The following is a 25,721-nucleotide window of genomic DNA, read 5'->3' on the forward strand; positions in this document are numbered from 1 at the left end:
CCCACACTTCATGTGCAAATATTAAGCCCGCCCCCACTTCCTGTGCAAATATTAAGCCCGCCCCCACTTCATGTGCAAATATTAAACCCGCCCCCACTTCCTGTGCAAATATTAACCCCTTCATGACCCAGCCTATTTTGACCTTAATGACCTGGCCATTTTTTGCAATTCTGACCAGTGTCCCTTTATGAGGTAATAACTCAGGAACGCTTCAACGGATCCTAGCGATTCTGAGATTGTTTTTTCGTGACATATTGGGCTTCATGTTAGTGGTAAATTTAGGTCGATAATTTCTGCGTTTATTTGTGAAAAAAACGGAAATTTGGCAAAAATTTTGAAAATTTCGCAATTTTCACATTTTGAATTTTTATTCTGTCAAACCAGAGAGTTATGTGACACAAAATAGTTAATAAATAACGTTTCCCACATGTCTACTTTACATCAGCACAATTTTGGAAACAAAATTTTTTTTGCTAGGAAGTTATAAGGGTTAAAATTTGACCAGTGATTTCTCATTTTTACAACAAAATTTACAAAACCATTTTTTTAGGGACCACCTCACATTTGAAGTCAGTTTGAGGGTTCTATATGGCTGAAAATACCCAAAAGTGACACCATTCTAAAAACTGCACCCCTCAAGGTGCTCAAAACCACATTTAAGAAGTTTGTTAACCCTTCAGGTGTTTCACAGCAGCAGAAGCAACATGGAAGTAAAAAATGAACATTTCACTTTTTAGTCACAAAAATGATCTTTTAGCAACAATTGTTTTATTTTCCCAAGGGTAAAAGGAGAAACTGGACCACGAAAGTTGTTGTCCAATTTGTCCTGAGTACGCTGATACCTCATATGTGGGGGTAAACCACTATTTGGGCACACGGCAGGGCTCGGAAGGGAAGGAGCAATATTTGACTTTTTGAATGAAAAATTGGCTCCAATCTTTAGCGGACACCATGTCGCGTTTGGAGAGCCCCCGTGTGCCTAAACATTGGAGCTCCCCCACAAGTGACCCCATTTTGGAAACTAGACCCCCCAAGGAACTTATCTAGAAGCATAGTGAGCACTTTAAACCCGCAGGTGCTTCACAAATGGATCCGTAAAAATGGAAAAGTACTTTTTTTTCACTAAAAAATTATTTTAGCCTCAATTTTTTCATTTTCACTTGGGCAACAGGATAAAATGGATCCTAAAATTTGTTGGGAAATTTCTCCTGAGTACACCGATACCTCATATGTGGGGGTAAACCACTGTTTGGGCACATGGTAAGGCTTGGAAGGGAAGGAGCGCCATTTGGCTTTTTGAAAGAAAAATTATCTCCATCGTTAGCGGACACCATGTCGCGTTTGGAGAGCCCCTGTGTGCCTAAATATTGGAGATCCCCCACAATTGACCCCATTTTGGAAACTAGACCCCCCAAGGAACTTATCTAGATGCATAGTGAGCACTTTAAACCCTCAGGTGCTTCACAAATTGATCCGTAAAAATGAAAAAGTACTTTTTTTTCACAAAAAAATTCTTTTAGCCTCAATTTTTTCATTTTCACATGGGCAACAGGATAAAATGGATCCTAAAATTTGTTGGGCAATTTCTCCTGAGTACGCCGATACCTAATATGTGGGGGTAAACCACTGTTTGGGCGCATGGCAAGGCTCGGAAGGGAAGGCACGCCATTTGACTTTTTGAATGGAAAATTAGCTCCAATCGTTAGCGGACACCATGTCGCGTTTGGAGAGCCCCTGTGTGCCTAAACATTGGAGCTCCCCCACAATTGACCCCATTTTGGAAACTAAACCCCCCAATGAACTTATATAGATGCATAGTGAGCACTTAAAACCCCCAGGTGCTTCACAGAAGTTTAACGCAGAGCCGTGAAAATAAAAAATAATTTTTCTTTCCTCAAAAATGATTTTTTAGCCCGGAATTTTTTATTTTCCCAAGGTAACAGGAGAAATTGGACCTCAAATATTGTTGTCCAGTTTGTCCTGAGTACGCTGATACCCCATATGTGGGGGTAAACCACTGTTTGGGCGCACGGCAGGGCTCGAAAGGGAAGGCACGCCATTTGGCTTTTTGAATAGAAAATTAGCTCCAATCATTAGCGGACACCATGTCGTGTTTGGAGAGCCCCTGTGTGCCTAAACATTGGAGCTCCCCCACAAGTGACCCCATTTTGGAAATTAGACCTCCAAAGGAACTAATCTAGATGTGTGGTGAGCACTTTGAACCCCAAAGTGCTTCACAGAAGTTTATAACGCAGAGCCATGAAAATAAAAAAAAATTTTCTTTTCTCAAAAATTATTTTTTAGCCCAGAATTTTTTATTTTCCCAAGGGTAACAGGAGAAATTTGACCCCAAACTTTGTTGTTCAGATTCTCCTGAGTACGCTGATACCCCATATGTGGGGGTAATCCACTGTTTGGGCACATGCCGGGGCTCGGAAGTGAAGTAGTGATGTTTTGAAATGCAGACTTTGATGGAATGCTCTGCGGGCGTCACGTTGCGTTTGCAGAGCCCCTGATGTGCCTAAACAGTAGAAACCCCCCACAAGTGACTCCATTTTGGAAACTAGACCCCCAAAGGAACTTATCTAGATGTGTGGTGAGCACTTTGAACCCCCAAGTGCTTCACAGAAGTTTATAACGCAGAGCCGTGAAAATAATAAATACGTTTTCTTTCCTAAAAAATAATTTTTTAGCCCAGGATTTTTTTATTTTTCCAAGGGTAACAGGAGAAATTTGACCCCAAAAGTTGTTGTCCAGTTTCTCCTGAGTATGCTGATACCCCATATGTGGGGGGAAACCACTGTTTGGGCACATGTTGGGGCTCGGAAGGGAGGGAGCACCATTTGACTTTTTCAACGCAAGATTGGCTGGAATCAATGGTGGCGCCATGTCGCGTTTGGAGACCCCTGATGTGCCTAAACAGTGGAAACCCCTCAATTCTAACTCCAACACTAACCCCAACACACCCCTAACCCTAATCCCAACCCTAACCCCAACACACCCCTAACCCTAGTCTTAACCCTAATTCCAACCCTAACTCTAATTCCAACCCTAACCCTAAGGCTTTGTGCCCACGTTGTGGATTCGTGTGCGGATTTTTCCGCACCGTTTTTGAAAAATCTGCAGGTAAAACGCACTGCACTTTACCTGCGGATTTACCGTGGATTTCCAGTGTTTTTTGTGTGGATTTCACCTGCGGATTCCTATTATGGAGCAGGTGTAAAACGCTGCGGAATCTGCACAAAGAATTGACATGCTGTGGAAAATACAACACAGCGTTTCCGCGCTGTATTTTCCGCACCATGGGCATGGCGGATTTGGTTTTTCATAGGTTTGCGTGGTACTGTAAACGTGATGGAAAACTGCTACGAATCCGCAGCGACCAATCCGCTGCGGATCCGCAGCCAAATCTGCACCGTGTGCACATAGCCTTATTCTAACCCTAATTCAAACCCTAGCCCTAATTTTAACCCTAATCCTAATTGTAACCCAAATTCTAACCCTAATTCTAGCCCTAAGTGCAACCCTAGCCCTAAGTGCAACCCTAGCCCTAAGTGCAACCCTAGCCCTAAGTGCAACCCTAGCCCTAAGTGCAACCCTAAGTGCAACCCTAGCCCTAAGTGCAACCCTAGCCCTAAGTGCAACCCCAACCCGAAGTGCATCCCTAATTGCAACCTTATCCCGAAGTGCAACCCTAACCCTAAGTGCATCCCTAAGTGCAACGCTATCCCTAAGTGCAACCCTAAGTGCAACCTTATCCCTAAGTGCAACCCTAAGTGCAACCCTAACCCTAAGTGCATACCTAAGTGCAACGCTATCCCTAAGTGCAACCCTATCCCTAAGTGCAACCCTATCCCTAAGTGCAACCCTAAGTGCAACCCTAACCCTAAGTGCAACCCTAACCCTAAGTGCAACCCTAACCCTAAGTGCAACCCTAACCCTAAGTGCAACCCTAACCCTACCCCTAACCCTAACCGAAAAACAAAAATAAATATAATTTCTGTATTTTATTACTGTCCCTACCTATGGGGGTGATAAAGGGAGGGGTTTATTTACTATTTTTTTTATTTTGATCGCTGTGATAGAACCTACCACAGCGATCAAAATGTAATGGGAACGAATCTGCTGGCCGGCAGATTCGGCGGGCGCACTGCGCATGCGCCCGCCATTTTCCAAGATGGCGGCGCCCATGCGAGAAGACCGAGGACACCGGGAGGGACACCGGGACTAGGTAAGTATGGGGGGGTGCGATCGGACAGCGGGGGGGGGGGGCGGAGGGAGGACGGGGGAGGGGCGAGGAAGACACTTAGGACAGGACAGAGGGGTAGGGAACACTGACGGCGGCTGCAGATCACCGCCGCTAGTTGGTGGGGGGGGCAGATCGGGGTTTCCAGCCATGGCAGATGCTATTGCAGCATCGGCCATGGCTGGATTGTAATATTTCACCATTTTTATGGGTGAAATATTACAAATCGCTCTGATTGGCTGTTTCACTTTCAACAGCCAATCAGAGCGATCGTAGCCACGGGGGGGTGAAGCCACCCCCCATGGGCTGAAGTACCACTCCCCCTGTCCCTGCAGATCGGGTGAAATGGGAGTTAACCCTTTCACCCGATCTGCAGGGACGCGATCATTCTGTGACACAGCATATGCGTCACAGGTCGGATTGGCACCGACTTTCATGACGCATACGCTGTGTCACAGGTCGGGAAGGGGTTAAACCCGCCCCACTTCCTGTGCAAATATTAAACCCGCCCCACTTCCTGTGCAAATATTAAGCCCGCCCCCACTTCATTTGCAAATATTAAACCCGCCCCTCTTCCTTTGCAAATATTAAGCCCGCCCCCACTTCATTTGCAAATATTAAACCCGCCCCTCTTCCTTTGCAAATATTAAGCCCGCCCCCACTTCCTGTGCAAATATTAAGCCCGCCCCCACTTCCTGTGCAAATATTAAGCACGCCTCCACTTCATGTGCAAATATTAAACCCGCCCCACTTCCTGTGCAAATATTAAGCCCGCCCCCACTTCCTGTGCAAATATTAAGCCCGCCCCCACTTCCTTTGCAAATATTAAGCCCGCCCCCACTTCATGTACAAATATTAAGCCCGCCCCCACTTCCTGTGCAAATATTAAGCCCGCCCCCACTTCCTTTGCAAATATTAAGCCCGCCCCCACTTCATGTACAAATATTAAGCCCGCCCCCACTTCATGTGCAAATATTAAGCCCGCCCCCACTTCCTGTGCAAATATTAAGCCCGCCCCCACTTCCTGTGCAAATATTAAGCCCGCCCCCACTTCATGTACAAATATTAAGCCCGCCCCCACTTCCTGTACACAGACTAAGACCCGCCCCACTTCATGTATAGAGACATAAGCAGTAAAAATGAATCTCTAGAGTGATTTAATGCAGGAGTTAAAAAAAAGGATCTACTTGTACATGTCATTAGAAATGCTTCATTACGGGACAGTGTACACAGCAAGTATACATATAGTTTTTCCATACCTGGAGAGATAAGAGGCTGATGCTCTTCCATCGTGACACACTTGTACTGATCCTCGTGTCCTTCTAGATACTCCCACTCCTCCATGGAGAGATAGACAGCAACGTCCTGACACCTTATAGGAACCTGACAACAACCACACCGTCATCACCCAGAATCCTCCAGTGCTGTATAACGTCTATATATTGAGCGTGGTGTACTTATCCAATAAATTAAATCTTATTTTTAGCAACTGGATAAAATGTAACCTTTAATAGGTATACTTTAAAAAGAACCAATCAATGGCCCACTTAAATAAATCCACAAAACAAAAAACCAAAAAATAGATAACCTATTGTGATTTGTGCCCTAAAACAACAACAGACAAATACATAACAAATAACCACCAGCACTGTCAGTGTTGGAAATCACTCCCAATCCACAATTGTTCACATAGATACCCAAAAATGGGCCAACAAATCTATATTCCAGTGTAAACTACCGTCTGTAGATACAAAATACTCTCCTATAGTTCGGTCTTCACTGTAACTGTTTGTACCTCACTAGAACAAGTACGATTTTAATCAAAGCTTGCGGTGGCTACTAGACCGCCCAAACACATATACCATGTGTCTCATAGATTCACCAATCCCTTGCATACAGATATTCCGCTTAGTTTATACACGTGAATACTGTGTTGGATTGGGCTACTTTCAGTGCTGATTAGCAAACCATACCAAGATGCATCACCACCATAACTAGCCATCCATATATTCATGGGAAACTTCCGAACTCATTTTCAATCATATGAGTGTTCCCTGATGGGTCAAACAGTTGCACCTTTTAAGGGTTAATGACGGTGGGATATTTTTCACTGGAACGCTGTAATGCGTGGGACCAAATAACCATAAAGGCCCATATGCTTGGGTGGATCTCACCGCGTATCTAGCTCAGTCATTTCCCAGCTGTTCCTCTCCTCTCCGTCCACCTCATGTCCGTCCTTAGTGTACAGGTATGCTGCTAAGAGGAGCGTCTCCTGACGCGTTTCTTCCTTATGGAGTCATCAGGGGAGAATGCTGCTGCCATTACGGGTCTCCCCCTTGTTTTCCGTGCCGCGCTAATCTACGCTCCGCCCTCTGGCGTGTGCCGCGCTAATCTAAGCTCCGCCCTCTGGTGTGTGACGCGCTAATCTACACTCCGCCCTCTGGCGGGTGACGCGCACTCCGGGCTTACCCTTGTATTTCCGGATAGTTTTAGATGCTCTCCTGCTTCATTGAGCGCTGGGATTCCCCGCTCAGTGGCGCATGCGCACCACCAAAGCTGGGATATACATGTCCCTAGATATATGAGCGCTCTATTGCCAGAAATCTATAAAAGAGTTATGACATAAATGCATATGTTAATGCGATTTTGTCCCCTAAGGCGCCTCTTCATACTACAGCACTAATCCCATTCTCAATTCATTGTGCCGTGTATCTCATTGACACCTTGATAACAGGAAAGCTCATATAACAACTAATCCTGTTCACCTATTGGCAGGATTCATGATTTTCTACACAATTATATGAGGCCCAGATTGTGTTATTAAAAAACCATTTCAATAATGTGACCTGAAGAGCAAGCAAGGATGAGAGGAAGAATATGCAATATGAAAAATGATGGCATAAATTAAAAATGTCTAACCTATTGCCAAAAAATTGGTTGACTAAGAAAAAGAAAGGTAAAAATAGGGTACGAATTTCCCTATGCGGGACAGCACCCTCCATCACCTCCAACAAACGTGGGAAAAGGTGACCCTATGGATGCCCTACTTATAAAAGTCTATGCTCTCTTGTTACCTACCTATCGCGGAGGTTGGCACCCTAGGAGAAACCTGCGCATGTGGCGCCCCACTCAACGTAGACTGTCCCAGAGTAACTTTCCCTGTAAGTCCCTCTCATATACAGAGGATAGCTAGAAAGAAGAGAATGTCCCATTAATAACCATTTAATACCCCTTTGACATGAAGAATAATAGATTCTTGATGAGGGCTAGTCATCGTGGAGTGGGGGCGCCACAAGCGAAGGTTATCAGGGTGCCAACCCCCGCGACAGGTAGGGTCAGAGATAATGAGACGCCCCACAAGACCGGAGCCCTAACAGGATACTCTTGATAAAATGATTTCTTAGACATGTCATTCTCTTCTTTCTAGCTATCCTCTGTATATGAGAGGGACTTACAGGGAAAGTTACTCTGGGACAGTCTACGTTGAGTGGGGGCGCCACATGCGCAGGTTTCTCCTAGGGTGCCAACCTCCGCGATAGGTAGGTAACAAGAGAGCATAGACTTTTATAAGTAGGGCATCCATAGGGTCACCTTTTCCCACGTTTGTTGGAGGTGATGGAGGGTGCTGTCCCGCATAGGGAAATTCGTACTCTATTTTTACCTTTCTTTTTCTTAGTCAACCAATTTTTTGGCAATAGGTTAGACATTTTTAATTTATGCCATCATTTTTCATATTGCATATTCTTCCTCTCATCCTTGCTTGCTCTTCAGGTCACATTCTTGAAATGGTTTTTTAATAACACAATCTGGGCCTCATATAATTGTGTAGAAAATCATGAATCCTGCCAATAGGTGAACGGGATTAGTTGTTATATGAACTTTCCTGTTATCAAGGTGTCAATGAGATACACGGCACAATGAATTGAGAATGGGATTAGTGCTATAGTATGAAGAGGCACCTTAGGGGACAAAATAGCATTAACATATGCATTTATGTCATAACTCTTTGATAGATTTCCGGCAATAGAGCGCTCATATATCTAGGGACATGTATATCCCAGCTTTGGTGGTGCGCATGCGCCACTGAGCGGGGAATCCCAGCGCTCAATGAAGCAGGAGAGCATCTAAAACTATCCGGAAATACAAGGGTAAGCCCGGAGTGCGCGTCACACGCCAGAGGGAGGAGCGTAGATTAGCGCGTCACACGCCAGAGGGCGGAGCATAGATTAGCGCGGCACACGCCAGAGGGTGGAGCTTAGATTAGCGCATCACACACCAGAGGGCGGAGCTTAGATTAGCGCGTCACACGCCAGAGGGCGGAGCGTAGATTAGCGCGGCACAGAAAACAAGGGGGAGACCCGTAATGGCAGCAGCATTCTCCCCTGATGACTCCATAAGGAAGAAATGCGTCAGGAGACGCTCCTCTTAGCAGCATACCTGTACACTAAGGACGGACATGAGGTGGACGGACATGAGGTGGACGGAGAGGAGAGGAACAGCTGGGAAATGACTGAGCTAGATACGCGGTGAGATCCACCCAAGCATATGGGCCTTTATGGTTATTTGGTCCCACGCATTACAGCGTTCCAGTGAAAACTATCCCACCGTCATTAACCCTTAAAAGGTGCAACTGTTTGACCCATCAGGGAACACTCATATGATTGAAAATGAGTTCGGAAGTTTCCCATGAATATATGGATGGCTAGTTATGGTGGTGATGCATCTTGGTATGGTTTGCTAATCAGCACTGAAAGTAGCCCAATCCAACACAGTATTCACGTGTATAAACTAAGCGGAATATCTGTATGCAAGGGATTGGTGAATCTATGAGACACGTGGTATATGTATTTGGGCGGTCTAGTAGCCACCGCAAGCTTTGATTAAAGGCTAAAATCCTACTTGTTCTAGTGAGGTACAAACAGTTACAGTGAAGACCGAACTATAGGAGAGTATTTTGTATCTACATACGGTAGTTCACACTGGAATATAGATTTGTTGGCCCATTTTTGGGTATCTATGTGAACAATTGTGGATTGGGAGTGATTTCCAACACTGACAGTGCTGGTGGTTATTTGTTATGTATTTGTCTGTTGTTGTTTTAGAGCACAAATCACAATAGGTTATCTATTTTTTGGTTTTTTGTTTTGTGGATTTATTTAAGTGGGCCATTGATTGGTTCTTTTTAAAGTATACCTATTAAAGGTTACATTTTATCCAGTTGCTAAAAATAAGCTGTATAATGTCCCAGCAGTCACCTCTCCACTCATCACCCAGAATCCTCCAGTGCTGTATAATGTCCCAGCAGTCACCTCTCCACTCATCACCCAGAATCCTCCAGTGCTGTATAATGTCCCAGCAGTCACCTCTCCGCTCATCACCCAGAATCCTCCAGTGCTGTATAATGTCCCAGCAGTCACCTCTCCGCTCATCACCCAGAATCCTCCAGTGCTGTATAATGTCCCAGCAGTCACCTCTCCGCTCATCACCCAGAATCCTCCAGTACTGTATAATGTCCCAGCAGTCCTCTCCGCTCATCACCCAGAATCCTCCAGTCCTGTATAATGTCCCAGCAGTCACCTCTCCACTCATCACCCAGAATCCTCCAGTGCTGTATAATGTCCCAGCAGTCACCTCTCCGCTCATCACCCAGAATCCTCCAGTGCTGTATAATGTCCCAGCAGTCACCTCTCCGCTCATCACCCAGAATCCTCCAGTGCTGTATAATGTCCCAGCAGTCACCTCTCCGCTCATCACCCAGAATCCTCCAGTGCTGTATAATGTCCCAGCAGTCACCTCTCCGCTCATCACCCAGAATCATCCAGTGCTGTATAATATCCCAGCAGTCACCTCTCCGCTCATCACCCAGAATCCTCCAGTCCTGTATAATGTCCCAGCAGTCACCTCTCCGCTCAGCAGCTCAATCATCTTGTTGCTGAGCTCCAGGATCTTCTTGTTCCTCTCATGTAGCAGGGAGTGCGGGGGAGGCTCTGTGATGGGGCCCGGGCTCCGCCCTCCTGACTCCTGGAGATGGATGATGGGAGTCACACCGTCCCCCGGTGTCTTCCTCACTATTGTGTAATCCTGTGTATGGAGAGAGACACTTAGGGAGAAGATTCCTTCCCGACTCCAGATCTGACAACAGTAGAAATCCCGGGATCAATAACCGTCTCCAGTAATCTGGGGCCATAACCGGGAATATTATTCCCCTCCGGACAGACATCCCGGCCCCTCTACAGCTCTTTTAGGGAATCCCCATGACAACTCCTCCGGGCAGAGAGCTCCACACAATCACTGCTCTTACAGTAAAGAATCCCTCTCTCTATTCTGGATTTCCTCCTCCCGATGTCGGACTTGTCACAGAACACAATAAAGCTGATAGAAATGTAGAGGAGTTACCTCTCCGCTCAGCAGGGAGACGATCTCCAGGGCGAAGCGGAATAATCTTCTGGTGGTCTCATCCCTGTCCTCGTCCATGCTCGGGGTCATTCAGGAGGAGGAGGGATGAGCACTGGATCAGCTGGAGGGATCTCGTCCTGCCGGCGTCTTCATGATGAAGGAGATAAAGACTGGTAATAAATGGTTGCACATCCAATTGGATGAGTGTTTCAATTGGGGTAAAACAAGGCTCTGTCCTGGCCCCAGTGTTCAACATTTTTATAAATGATCTAGATAAAAGAACTGAAGGTAAACTAATCAAATGTGCAATTGATGCAAAGCTAGGAGGGATAGGTAAAGGTACCTTCACACTAAACGATATCGCTAGCGATCTGTGACGTTGCAGCGTCCTGGTTAGCGATATCGTTGAGTTTGACACGCAGCAGCGATCAGGATCCTGCTGTGATGTCGCTGGTCGTTGGTTAAAGTTCAGAACTTTATTTGGTCGTCAGATCGCCGTGTATCGTTGTGTTTGAAAGCAAAAGCAACAATACCAGCGATGTTTTACAATGGTAACCAGGGTAAATATCGGGTTACTAAGCGCAGGGCCGCGCTTAGTAACCCGATGTTTACCCTGGTTACCAGTGTAAAATGTAAAAAAAAACAAACAGTACATACTCACCTTCGCATCCCCCGGCGTCCGCTTCCCTGCACTGACTGAGCGCCGTAAAGTGAAAGTGAAAGTACAGCACAGCAGTGACGTCACCGCTGTGCTGTTAGGGCCGGCGCTCAGTCAGTGTCAGGAAGCGGACGCCGGGGGACGCGAATGTAAGTATGTACTGTTTGGTTTTTTTTACATTTTACGCTGGTAACCAGGGTAAACATCGGGTTACTAAGCGCGGCCCTGCGCTTAGTAACCCGATGTTTACCCTTGTTACCTGGGGACCTCGGCATCGTTGGTCGCTGGAGAGCGGTCTGTGTGACAGCTCTCCAGCGACCAAACAGCGACACTGCAGCGTCGCTTAATGTGAAGGTACCTTAACACTAGAGAAGACAGAGAAAGGATGCAGAAGGATCTAGAAAATCTTGAACGATGGGCAGCGACTATTAGACACTAATACTAGAGAAGAGAGAGAGAGGATTCAAAAAGATATAAATAAACTGGAGCAGTGGGCAGCAACTAACAGAATGGTTTTCAACAAGGAAAAATGCAAAGAACTACATCTGGGCAATAAAAATGAAAAAAGCATCTACCAAGACAGGTTATTACACTTGGGGCTATTTAGTTTGGAAAAACGAAGGCTAAGGGGTGATCTTATGTTAATGTATAAATATATGAGGGGACAGTACAAAGACCTTTCTGATGATCTTTTTAATCATAGACCGGTGACAGGGACAAGGGGGCATCCTCTACGTCTGGAGGAAAGAAGGTTTAAGCATAATAACAGACGCGGGTTCTTTACTGTAAGAGCAGTGAGACTATGGAACTGGAGCGCCCCCACTGCCGCAGGGCCGAGGGGTACCCGGTACCGGGCCTCTGAGTCTCTGCTCTGGGGTTGTCACAGTGGCTAGACCCGGTCCGTGACCCTGCTGTGGGGCGTCCAGTGAAAATGGAGAATGATGATGTTGTGGTGTGGTGCAGGTCGCGGTGAATAACGAGGACACAGGGGTGCAGTCTCTTTACCTCTTTACTGAAGGTCTCGAGGTACTCAATCCAGAGCACTGTTAACAGGGCTGTCTGAGACCGGCCGGTCCAATTTCACATCAGGAGTTCCCTTAACAGGTGGGAATCAGTGTCTACCTTCTAGCGCCTGTGTGTTGTAGTCCTTCCTTGCTGAGCACCCCGGGATAGTCCTCACAACTGCTGTGTCTGTCTCTGATATTCGTTCTCTCCATCCCCCTGGTGATATGGTAGGACGCACCCGTATGACGGGGTAGGCCTGGAGTTCTTCCGGGACCCTAGAGTCGCCCCTCTCCCACAGCTGCCTCCATTGTCTGCTTAGGTGTTTAAGTGAGACAGCCAACCTATAATTGGCTGTCCGGCCGTGGTTTGAAGTAATGCTTAGAGTCTCTTACTTGCTCGGCGTTCCGGCCACCGATGGTTTGCGCCTCAGAAGGATGTTGCCTCGATCTTACAGCACGACTCCTCCTGGTTCTCTCGCCTCTTTGCTGTATTCCCGTTTCTTACTTCTTGTCCTTACTTAGGAGTCTGCCAGGATCCCATCCCTGACAGGTCCTCTCTCTAGCTTCTCCCAGTTACTTCTCCCTGTCTTCCTGTCCAACCCCCAGTTTTACCAGAGTGTGAGGAGTGGCCTACTAGATAGAACCGCTCCCCCTGGTGGCCGGAGTGTAAAGTGTAGTGTGTGTGATACCTGATCAGGTGAACTCCTTTAGTGCAATCAGACGTACCAACACCCCCCTTAGCGGCGGAGCATCAGTACTGCAACGACCAGGTCTCTGGGCCGCTGCAGAACTCTCTGCCGTATGATGTGGTAATGAGTGATTCATTACTTAAATGTAAGAGGGGACTGGATACCTTTCTGGAAAAGTATAATGTTACAAGGTATATACACTAGATTCCTTGATAGGGCGTTGATCCAGGGAACTTGTCTGATTGCTGTATGTGGAGTCAGGAAGGAATTTTTTCCCCCAATGTGGAGCTTACTCTTTGCCACATGGTTTTTTTTTGCCTTCCTCTGGATCAACATGTTAGGGCATGTTAGGTTAGGCTATGGGTTGAACTAGATGGACTTAAAGTCTTCCTTCAACCTTAATAACTATGTTACTATATACAGAATGGGAGGAATAGGACTAAGCAACAGCACATGTGAAAAAGACTTGGGTATACTAATAGATCACAGACTGAACATGAGTCAACAGTGTGATGCAGCAGCAGAAAAGGCAAACACAGTTCTAGGATGTATTAATAGAAGCATAGAGTCTAGATCAGATGAAGCCATTATTGCCCTCTGCTCCTCCTTGGTCAGGCCTCATCTGGGATACTGGGTCCAGTTCTGGGCACCACATTTTAAAAAAGACATCAACAAACTGGAGCATGTTCAGGGAAGAGTGACCAGGATGGTGAGTGGACTGCAAAGTATGCCCTACGAGGAACGGTTAAAGCATCTGGGAATGTTTAGCTGCAAAAAGAAGGTTAAGAGGAGACTTAATAGCTGTGTACAAATATCTGAAGGGCTGTCACAGTGTAGAGGGATCATCACTATTCTCATTTTCACATGGAAACACGAGAAGCAATGGAATGAAACTGAAAGAGAGAAGATACAGATTAGATGTTAGAAAAAAACTTTTTGACAGTTAGGGTGATCAATGAGTGGAACAGGCAGCCATGAGAGGTGGTGAGTTCTCCTTCAATGGAAGTCTTCAAACAGAAGCTGAACAGACATCTGTCTGAGATGGTTTAGTGACTCCTGCCTTGAGCAGCGAGTTGTATACGATGACCCTGGAGTTCCCTTCCAACTCTAACATTCTAGGATACTATGAGGTGGAAAACATAAGGGACAATATGACGTGAGAAACAGAACCGCGGTAACTGAGGATCAAGAGACACAGGTTCTCTGAGCCTTCGAGTTCATTTAGAAATGATTGTCTTATTGAGGTTAGGTCTTGTGACCATCAGAAACATTTACATTTAATCGGGTATAATTTAGTTCACATTCACAATTTAGGAGAGAGTTACAGTCATTTCTACTATGGTTTACACAGATTTTGGACATATCCTTCATGAGCTTCACCCATTTATCCTATACAATTATCACAACAATGACTTGTTAGGGATCAAATCTGAGAAATTATCTAATACTACTACTAATAATTTGTATTTATACAGTGCCAACATGTTCCGCAGCGCTTTACAATTAAACAGGGACATGTACAGATAATAAATACCATACAAAGTTACACATTTCAACAGTTTCAAGAGGAGCGAGGGTCCTGCTGCTCGCAAGTTACAACCTCTGAGTAGTGTTGAGCATTCCGATACCGCAAGTATCGGGTATCGGCCGATACTTGCGGTATCGGAATTCCGATACCGGGATTCCGATACTTGCCGCGTATCGGATACCGGAATCGGAAGTTCCCAGATTCAAACTGCACAAATTCAACCAATGAGACTGATTCCAAGTGTGGGCACATCCTGTTCAGCATGGAGGGCATGAAACTACTGGCAAGGCTGTGATTGGCTGCTGAAATGATGTCATGATGCAGTTTAAAAGTCGCTGGCGCCATTTTGTGCTCACTCTGCTGTGAATTCAGTTAGTGACAGGACGCTGTTTGCTGACTGAGGGCCAGTTTAGAGATAGCGATTTGCTTCTTTGTGCTTTTCAAAGGCTAATTTAGCAACCGCTGTGTTCACCTACTATTCACCTTGCTTTTGCCTTGTAGCGCTGTTTTCACAGCGATCTGCAAGGTCTGTGTGTGTGTGTGTGAGTGCAGCCCACTCTCTAGTCTGAGTGCAGCGATAGGCCATCCATAGCTGGTTGTATTCAGTTCAGGGAGGGTGGTTCATTGCCTCATACTGTTTTTTTTTTTTTTGTTTTTTTTTCAAGTAGTGTAGTCTGCTGCTCATTTTTTCAAAAAATTCCTATTAGTGTCTTTCCACCCGTCTCCAGCTAATTTGTGGAAAAACACTACATAGGATAACGTAGAGGAGGGTTTTTGGGCCTTGCAGCGCCGTTTACGGCTGTCTGCACGGTCTCCGTGTGACTGCAGCTCGCCCTGTAGTCTGTGAGCAGCCATAGCCTGGTTGTCTCCAGCTCAGGGTTCTTCACTGCGTCATACCGCCAAATCAATTTTCCTTTTGTTTTAAGTAGTGCAGGCTGCTGCACATTTTTTCAAAAAATTCCTATTAGTGTCTTTCCACCCGTCTCCAGCTAACTTGTGGAAAAACACTACATAGGATAACGTAGAGGAGGGTTTTTGGGCCTTGCAGCGCCGTTTACGGCTGTCTGCACGGTCTCCGTGTGACTGCAGCTCTCTCTGTTGTCAGTTCAGTCCCCAAAAAATAAATAAATAATAAAGTTCACCAAACACACCAGTGACACCACTTAACATTTGTGTAGGCCACATTAGCTCATATTAAAGTCTAGTCCACACTTTAGAAAATTAGTGTTTCTTATACCTGTTAGGAGTTGTTCAGGAATAAGCACACAAAGCCTTTAGTACTTTTCTGCTTATCTTTATCAGTCAACCAAGATGAAGAAGGCAGTGAGTAAGGCACGTGGGCCTGGGCGCGGAGCAGGGAGAGGATGTGGGGATTCTGTGCCTGCTGCGGGCACCGGTGACATATCAGCACCCACTTTCACCAGGGAACAGTCCTTCATGCGCAGCTTTGTCGCAGAGCGCCGTACACCGCTGCTGCGTGAAGAACAAATTGAAGCCGTTGTCGGATGGATGGCAGCTAATGCATCAACTTCAATTAGTGCCACATCCTCTCAGACACAGAGCACTGGAGAGCAGCCATCTGTCTCTTCACCACCTGCCAAATTGCCCAGGCAGACAGAGAGCCCAGGACAGGAGCCGTCTCTACTTCTGTTCTCTGAATCTCTTGGCTTGGAAACAGGGGGCCAGCCAAGCAGCATTGGAGAAATGGAAGAAGAGGCAGGGTGCAGTGATGCCCAACAGCTTTTTCTGTCTTCCTCTGAAGAGGCGGGTGGGCCAGTGCTTCCGGTCACCACATCGCAGGCCGCATCCGCTGATGATGACACTCAGGTGCCACTTTCTGGTGCATGCTCTGCTGCTGAGACTACCCAGGAAGAGCAGTTGGGGGCAGAGGGTAGTGTAGATGATGAGGTCCTTGACCCATCTTGGCGTGAGGGACAGGAAGGTGGTGGGAGCAGCTCTGAGGAAGAGATTCCCCGTACGGCCCAAAGAGGGAGAGGGAGGGGGAAGACTGCGGATCCTGCAGCCTCTGCTTTGGCACCCGTTAGGAGCATGTCTCTTCCAAAAGCCAAAAAGGGCGCTCCCAAGACTTGCAGTGCCTGGTCCTTTTTTGACACAGTTGCAGATGACATTTGCTATGTCAAATGCAAGGTGTGTCATCACAAAGTAAAAAGAGGTCGAAATGTCAGCAACCTCAATACCTCCAACATGTGGAAACATGTGCGCAACAGGCACGCGGCGGAGTTAGAAAAACACACTGAAGAGCTAGGCCAACCAACAGCGGCAGCTACCACCTCTTCAGCTCATGTTGCCTCTTCCTCCAGCTCACACGCAGCTGGTTCGGCTTCCTCCCAGGATCGCCGTGGAAGGACCTCTGGCCCTGTTGTCCAGATACCCGCTGTAATTCCACCCGCAGCACCACGTTCCCAGTCATCCACACACTCCCAGCCCAGTGTACAGCCATCGGTAGTACAGGCATGGGAGAAAAGGCGGCCTTTCTCGTCAAACCACCCACGAGCACAGGCTCTGACTGCAGGCATTGCCAAACTTCTGTCACTGGAAATGCTGTCATTCAGGCTGGTGGAGACTGACAGCTTCCGTGACTTGATGTCATTGGCAGTCCCACAGTACAATGTGCCCAGCCGCTTTTACTTCAGCAGGCAAGCCGTCCCTGCCCTGCACAAGCATGTGGAGGGACACATAAAACACGCGCTACTGAATGCCGTCAGTAGCAAGGTCCACCTCACCACCGATGAGTGGACCAGTCAACATGGACAGGGGCGATACCTTTCCCTCACTGCCCATTGGGTTAATGTCGTTGAGCCGGGTACAGATCGTGCGAGTGGCGCAGGACGTGTCCTGCCCACTTCAAGGATTGCAGGAATCCATTCTGTACGCATTGACTCCTCCTCTTACACCAGTTCCTCAGAATCATCGCTGCAGGAGCCGTCACAGTCCACCTCCACATGGACCCGTGATGAACGTTTACCTGTTACGACCGACATGAGCACAGCCGTGGCCAAACGTCAACAGGCCGTCTTGAAATTAATTTCTTTGGGGAATCGAAGCCACACAGCGCAGGAGCTCTGGAATGCCATCAAGCAGGAGAGCGATGTGTGGTTTGTGCCAGCGAATCTCCAGCCAGGCATGGTAGTGTGTGATAATGGCCGAAATCTGGTGGCAGCTCTGGGCCTCGGCAACCTCACTCACATCCCATGTCTGGCACATGTGCTCAATTTGGTCGTGCAGAGTTTTTTGAGGGACTATCCGGATCTTGATGCACTGCTGCACAAGGTCCGCCTAGAGTGTGCTCACTTGCGGCGTTCCAGCACGGCAAAAGCGCGCATTGCGGCTCTGCAGCGCCGACACCACCTGCCGGAACATCGCATCATGTGTGACCTACCTACCAGGTGGAATTCCACGTTACATATGTTGGAGCGGTTGTGTGAGCAGCAGCAAGCTGTAATGGAGTACCAGCTGCATCAGGCGCAAAGAAGTCGCACTCCGCGCCGTTCAGACTTCACAACCACAGAGTGGGCCACTATGAATGACGTCTGCCAGGTTTTGCGTCCCTTCGATTATTCCACACGGATGGCGAGTGCAGATGATGCACTAGTCAGCATGACTGTCCCCCTTATCTGCCTGCTTGAAAAATCACTGCAAGCGCTAAGGGATGATGTTGTGGAAGAGGTGGAGGATGAGGATTCAACATTTCCATCATCTTCTGGACAGTCAGCGCCACGTGGTTCCTCACAAACGCGTAGGCAGGGGACAGTTTGTGAGGAGGATGAGGAGGAGTCAATGGAGGAGGAAGACATCCGTCCAGAGGAGGGAGTTACACAATTGTCCAGTACTCAGTGTGTACAGCGAGGGTGGGGTGATGACGAGCGGGCAGAGATCACGCCTCCAGCAGGGGACAGCGTTTCTTGGGCAGTTGGCAGTCTGCAGCACATGGTGGATTACATGCTGCAGTGCCTGAGAAACGACCGCCGCATCGCCCACATTCTCAACATGTCTGAATATTGGGTGTTCACCCTCCTCGATCCTCGCTACCGGGACTCCTCCTCCTGTCCCTGGGCTCCAACACCGCTAGTTGTTGCCTGGTAGTGCTGTACGCACAGTCAACAGTCCCTCCTCTGTTATTGGGGTTCAGTAACGTCAGCTGTTCCCCAGCTGTGTGTGTGGCAATCCCTCCTATCTCCTCCACCTCCTCCTCCTCCTCCTGTCCCTGGGCTCCAACACCGCTAGTTGCCGTCCAGAAGTGCTGTCCGCACAGTCCCAACAGTCCCTCCTCTGTTATTGGGGTTCAGTAACGTCAGCTGTTCCCCAGCTGTGTGTGTGGCAATCCCTCCTATCTCCTCCACCTCCTCCTCCTGTCCCTGGGCTCCAACACCGCCAGTTGCCGTCCAGAAGTGCTGTACGCACAGTCCCAACAGTCCCTCCTCTGTTATTGGGGTTCAGTAACGTCAGCTGTTCCCCAGCTGTGTGTGTGGCAATCCCTCCTATCTCCTCCACCTCCTCCTCCTCCTCCTGTCCCTGGGCTCCAACACCGCTAGTTGTTGCCTGGTAGTGCTGTACGCACAGTCAACAGTCCCTCCTCTGTTATTGGGGTTCAGTAACGTCAGCTGTTCCCCAGCTGTGTGTGTGGCAATCCCTCCTATCTCCTCCACCTCCTCCTCCTCCTCCTGTCCCTGGGCTCCAACACTGCTAGTTGTTGCCTGGTAGTGCTGTACGCACAGTCAACAGTCCCTCCTCTGTTATTGGGGTTCAGTAACGCCAGCTGTTCCCCAGCTGTGTGTGTGGCAATCCCTCCTATCTCCTCCACCTCCTCCTCCTCCTCCTGTCCCTGGGCTCCAACACCGCTAGTTGCCGTCCAGAAGTGCTGTACGCACAGTCAACAGTCCCTCCTCTGTTATTGGGGTTCAGTAACATCTGCTGTTCCCCAGCTGTGTGTGTGGAAATCCCTCCTATCTCCTCCACCTCCTCCTCCTCCTCTTGTCCCTGGGCTCCAACACCGCTAGTTGCTGTCCAGAAGTGCTGTCCGCACAGAGCCAAACACCTCGCCAATGTGTTAGTGGGGTTCAGCACCGCCAGCTGTTCCCCTGCTGTGTATACGGCAACGTGTCCTGCGACCGCCACGCAGGCACAACAAGTTTGATTTAAGGGAACCTGTCCCCCCCCCCAGGCGTTTGTTACTGAAGGAGCCACCTTGTGCAGCAGTAATGATGCAAAGGGAAAAAGTGCCTCTTTTCGTGGTGCTCCTTGCACATGCTGAACCTAACACTTATGAAATGTGTCCCCTCCTACCGTGATACCGTCCGGTAGGTGGAACTTTCCTTTGTGATGTGACGCAGCACAGCCGTCATTCTTACCCCCTTGGCGCCGTGCGCCGCCTCCTCAGCGTTGTTTGAATCAGTCCCGGAGCCTGCGCTGTTAGGTTAGCCCTTGGCCATGCACACATTTTGCGCTGCCCGTCTTCTGACATCATTTGGTGTCAGGCTGGCTGCGCCTGTGAGGCCGCGCTGGACGAGATCCCGCCTCGTAGTGTCTTCTGATTTAATCCCACTGGGGGCCTGAGATCCATGGACATGTGCAGTGCATATCTGAACCTCCACCTCTCACTCATCTCCCTACGGCTTCTTCAGACTGTGCGGTGTCAGCTGATCCCTAATAGCATGCCACGGCCGTGACACCGCACAGTCTGAAGAAGCCGTAGGGAGGGCAGTGAGAGGTGAGGATATGCACTGCGCATGGCCACGGATCCCAGGCCCGCGGTGGGATTACATTAGACGACACTGCGAGGCGGGCTCTCGGCCAGCGCAGCCGCACAGGCGCAGCCAGTCTGACACCAAATGATGTCAGAAGACGGGCAGCGCAAAATGTGTGCATGGCCAAAGGCTAACCTAACAGCGCAGGCTCCGGGACTGATTCAAACAACGCTGAGGAGGCGGCGCACGGCGCCAAGGGGGTAAGAATGACGACTGTGCTGCGACACATCACAAAGGAAAGTTCCACCAACCGGACGGTATCACGGTAGGAGGGGACACTTTTCATAAGTGTTAGGTTCAGCATGTGCAAGGACCATAATTAAAAGAGCTAAGTTTACCTTTTCCAGCATTAGTGCTGTACACGATGGCTCTTTCAGCTACAAACGCCTGGGGGGGGTTAAAGTTTCCCTTTCAACTTGCTCCAGTGCAGGCTTCGGCCTACACTCTGCTCCCTCTCCTCCTCCTGCTGACCCTGGGCTCTAACACCGCCAGTTGGGGCCCAGATGTGCTAGCTGCACAGAGCCAAACACCAGCCAATGTGTCAGTGGGGTTCAGCACCGCCAGCTGTTCCCCTGCTGTGTAGCCGGCAACGTGTCCTGCAACAGCCACGCAGACACAAGAACTGAAATTGAAGGAAACCTGTCCCCCCTCCCCCAGACGTTTCTACGTTTTACAGCCACCTTGTACGACAGTAATGCTGCATGTGTGCAAGGTGGCTCAGAAACTTATTCTCCTTGCCCATGTTGAACTGAACACGTCTAAAATGAGTCCTCTGCGACCATTAAAACGTCCCTCAGGTGTGATTTTCCTTTGTATTGACACGCAACAAGCTCCTTGGTAGCGCTGCCCGTCTTCTGGCATCATTGTTTGGCTGCCTGCGCCTCTGCGGCCGCCTTGCCCCACACAACGCCCCTCGGTGTCTTATTTATTTTGACTGCGAGGGTGTGATTGATGGGCATGAGCAGTGCATATGTTCGCCTGTCCCTCATCTCCTTCCGCCTTCTTCGGACTGTGCGTCTTCATGGCCGTGGCATGCGATAAGGGATCAGCTGACGCCGCACAGTCTGAAGCGGGTGTAAGGACCCGAGTGTGAGAGGCGAACATATGTGCTGCGCCAGGCCATGAATCCCAGACCCGCAGTGTTTTAACAATGTTAAGACACTGCGGGGCTTAGATTCATGGTCATCGCAAACCGCAACGGCCGACATAACATGATGTCAGAGGATGGGCAGCGCTAACAGCGCAAGGCCAAGGGATAACACGAAAGCGCAGACTCCTGTGCAACAAATAACGATGCTCAAGAGGCCGCGCAAAGCACCAAGGTGGCATTTTTGCCAGCTGTACTGCGTCTCTTTACGAAGGGAACTCACGCCTCAAAATCAGTTTGACTGTGTAAGGGCCTAAATGTTATACGTGTTCCTTTCAGCGTGTGCAAGGAGCAAAATTAAAAGAGCAACCTTTGACTTGTGCAGCATTACTGCTGCATAAGCTGTGGCTCTTCTAGTTTGTAACACCTGAGGGGGGGTTAAAGGTTACCTTTGACATTGGTTCAATTAGGCTTCGGCCTACACTCCGCTCCCTCTCCTCCTCCTGCTGACCCTGGGCTCTAACACCGCCAGTTGGGGCCCAGATGTGCTGGCTGCACAGAGCCAAACACCTCGCCAATGTGTCAGTGGGGTTCAGCACCGCCAGCTGTTCCCCTGCTGTGTAGCCGGCAACGTGTCCTGCAACTGCCACGCAGACACAACAGACCCAAAGCTGCCGCCAGTGCAGGCTTCGGCCTACACTCTGCTCCCTCTCCTCCTCCTGCTGACCCTGGGCTCTAACACCGCCAGTTGGTGCCCGGTACTGCTAGCTGCACAGAGAAAAACACCAGCCAATGAGTCAGTGGGGTTCAGCACCGCCAGCTGTTCCCCTGCTGTGTAGCCGGCATCGTGTCCTGCAACAGCCATGCAGACACAAAGCTGCCACCAGTGCAGGCTTCGGCCTACACTCTGCTCCCTCTCCTCCTCCTGCTGACCCTGGGCTCTAACACCGCCAGTTGGGGCCCGTGTTATGGTTCTCAATGGCAAGAGAACATAGCCCAGCATATATGAGAACTAGCTCTTGGAAGATGGAAACTATACTGACCATGAACTAAACCTGCCGCACAACTAGAAGTGGCCGGGTAGCATGCCTACGTTTTTTTATCCCTAGATGCCCAGCGCCAGCCGGAGAACTAACTAATCCTGGCAGAGGAAAATACAGTCCTGGCTCACCTCTAGAGAAATTTCCCCAAAAGGCAGACAGAGGCCCCCACATATATTGGCGGTGATTTTAGATGAAATGACAAACGTAGTATGAAAATAGGTTTAGCAAAAACGAGGTCCGCTTACTAGATAGCAGGAAGACAGAAAGGGCACTTTCATGGTCAGCTGAAAACCCTATCAAAACACCATCCAGAAATTACTTTAAGACTCTAGCATTAACTCATAACACCAGAGTGGCAATTTCCGCTCACAAGAGCTTTCCAGACACAGTAACGAAACAGCAGCTGTGAACTGGAACAAAATGCAAAAACAAACAAGGACAAAAGTCCAACTTAGCTGGGAGTTGTCTGGTAGCAGGAACATGCACAGAAAGGCTTCTGATTACATTGTTGACCGGCAAGAAACTGACAGAGGAGCAAGGTTATATAGCGACTACCACATCCTGATGGGAGCAGGTGAACAGAGGGGATGATGCACACAAGTTCAATACCACCAGTGGCCACCGGGGGAGCCCAGAATCCAATTTCACAACAGTACCCCCCCCCTCAAGGAGGGGGCACCGAACCCTCACCAGAACCACCAGGGCGATCAGGATGAGCCCTATGAAAGGCACGGACAAGATCGGAGGCATGAACATCAGAGGCAGTGACCCAAGAATTATCCTCCTGACCGTATCCCTTCCATTTGACCAGATACTGGAGTTTCCGTCTGGAAACACGAGAGTCTAAGATTTTTTCCACAACGTACTCCAACTCACCCTCAACCAACACCGGAGCAGGGGGCTCAACGGAAGGCACAACCGGTACCTCATACCTGCGCAACAATGACCGATGAAAAACATTATGAATAGAAAAGGACGCAGGGAGGTCCAAACGGAAGGACACAGGGTTAAGAATCTCCAATATCTTGTACGGGCCGATGAACCGAGGCTTAAACTTAGGAGACGAAACCCTCATAGGGACAAAACGAGAAGACAACCACACCAAGTCCCCAACACAAAGCCGAGGACCAACACGACGACGGCGGTTGGCAAAAAGCTGAGTCTTCTCCTGGGACAACTTCAAATTGTCCACCACCTGCCCCCAAATCTGATGCAACCTCTCCACCACAGCATCCACTCCAGGACAATCCGAAGATTCCACTTGACCGGAGGAAAATCGAGGATGAAACCCCGAATTACAGAAAAACGGGGACACCAAGGTGGCAGAGCTGGCCCGATTATTGAGGGCGAACTCCGCCAAAGGCAAAAAAGCAACCCAATCATCCTGATCCGCAGACACAAAACACCTCAAATATGTCTCCAAGGTCTGATTAGTCCGCTCGGTCTGGCCATTAGTCTGAGGATGGAAAGCAGACGAAAAAGACAAATCTATGCCCATCCTAGCACAGAATGCCCGCCAAAATCTAGACACGAATTGGGTCCCTCTGTCAGAAACGATATTCTCCGGAATACCATGCAAACGAACAACATTTTGAAAAAACAGAGGAACCAACTCGGAAGAAGAAGGCAACTTAGGCAAGGGAACCAGATGGACCATCTTAGAGAAACGGTCACACACCACCCAGATGACAGACATCTTCTGAGAAACAGGCAGATCCGAAATAAAATCCATCGAGATGTGCATCCAAGGCCTCTTCGGGATAGGCAAGGGTAACAACAATCCACTAGCCCGAGAACAACAAGGCTTGGCCCGAGCACAAACGTCACAAGACTGCACAAAGCCTCGCACATCTCGTGACAGGGAAGGCCACCAGAAGGACCTTGCCACCAAATCCCTGGTACCAAAGATTCCAGGATGACCTGCCAACGCAGAAGAATGAACCTCAGAGATGACTCTACTGGTCCAATCATCAGGAACAAACAGTCTACCAGGTGGGCAACGATCAGGTCTATCCGCCTGAAACTCCTGCAAGGCCCGCCGCAGGTCTGGAGAAACGGCAGACAATATCACTCCATCCTTAAGGATACCTGTGGGCTCAGAATTACCAGGGGAGTCAGGCTCAAAACTCCTAGAAAGGGCATCCGCCTTAACATTCTTAGAACCCGGTAGGTACGACACCACAAAATTAAACCGAGAGAAAAACAATGACCAGCGCGCCTGTCTAGGATTCAGGCGCCTGGCAGACTCAAGGTAAATTAAATTTTTGTGGTCAGTCAATACCACCACCTGATGTCTGGCCCCCTCAAGCCAGTGACGCCACTCCTCAAAAGCCCACTTCATGGCCAAAAGCTCCCGATTCCCAATATCATAATTCCGCTCGGCGGGCGAAAATTTACGGGAAAAAAAAGCACAAGGTCTCATCACGGAGCAGTCGGAACTTCTCTGCGACAACACCGCCACAGCTCCGATTTCAGAAGCGTCGACCTCAACCTGAAAAGGAAGAGCAACATCAGGCTGACGCAACACTGGGGCGGAAGAAAATCGGCGCTTAAGCTCCTGAAAGGCCTCCACAGCATCAGGGGACCAATCAGCAACATCAGCACCCTTCTTAGTCAAATCAGTCAATGGTTTAACAACATCAGAAAAACCAGCAATAAATCGACGATAAAAGTTAGCAAAGCCCAAAAATTTCTGAAGGCTCTTAAGAGAAGAGGGTTGCGTCCAATCACAAATAGCCTGAACCTTGACAGGATCCATCTCAATGGAAGAGGGGGAAAAAATGTACCCCCAAAAAGAAATCTTTTGAACCCCAAAAACGCACTTAGAACCCTTCACACACAAGGAATTAGACCGCAAAACCTGAAAAACCCTCCTGACCTGCTGGACATGAGAGTCCCAGTCATCCGAAAAAATCAGAATATCATCCAGATACACAATCATAAATTTATCCAAATAATCGCGGAAAATGTCATGCATAAAGGACTGGAAGACTGAAGGGGCATTTGAAAGACCAAAAGGCATCACCAAATACTCAAAATGGCCCTCGGGCGTATTAAATGCGGTTTTCCACTCATCCCCCTGCTTGATTCGCACCAAATTATACGCCCCACGGAGATCAATCTTAGAGAACCACTTGGCCCCCTTTATACGAGCAAACAAATCAGTAAGCAGTGGCAACGGATATTGATATTTAACCGTGATTTTATTCAAAAGTCGATAATCAATACACGGCCTCAAAGAGCCATCTTTCTTAGACACAAAGAAAAAACCGGCTCCTAAGGGAGATGACGAAGGACGAATATGT

General features: G+C 48.6%; 2 protein-coding genes across 2 annotated transcripts in view; both read right to left on the minus strand.

The window, feature by feature from the left end:
• LOC143793594 (gastrula zinc finger protein XlCGF66.1-like) overlaps positions 1–10,871 on the minus strand; it is a 34,913-nt gene extending 24,042 nt beyond the window's left edge. Inside the window, exons 1-3 of the mRNA XM_077280662.1 lie at positions 10,643–10,871; positions 10,148–10,327; positions 5,489–5,629 (exon numbers count right to left, since the gene is read on the minus strand). Of these exons, the coding sequence (XP_077136777.1) occupies positions 5,489–5,629; positions 10,148–10,327; positions 10,643–10,732 (411 nt within the window). The 5' untranslated portion in view covers positions 10,733–10,871. The remainder of the gene's footprint in view (positions 1–5,488; positions 5,630–10,147; positions 10,328–10,642) is intronic.
• LOC143801430 (uncharacterized) overlaps positions 1–25,721 on the minus strand; it is a 977,383-nt gene that overhangs the window by 672,206 nt on the left and 279,456 nt on the right. The gene's annotated exons all lie outside the window — the stretch shown is intronic.

This window comes from Ranitomeya variabilis, chromosome 1, assembly GCF_051348905.1.
Source record: "Ranitomeya variabilis isolate aRanVar5 chromosome 1, aRanVar5.hap1, whole genome shotgun sequence".
Taxonomy (NCBI): Eukaryota; Metazoa; Chordata; class Amphibia; order Anura; family Dendrobatidae; genus Ranitomeya; species Ranitomeya variabilis.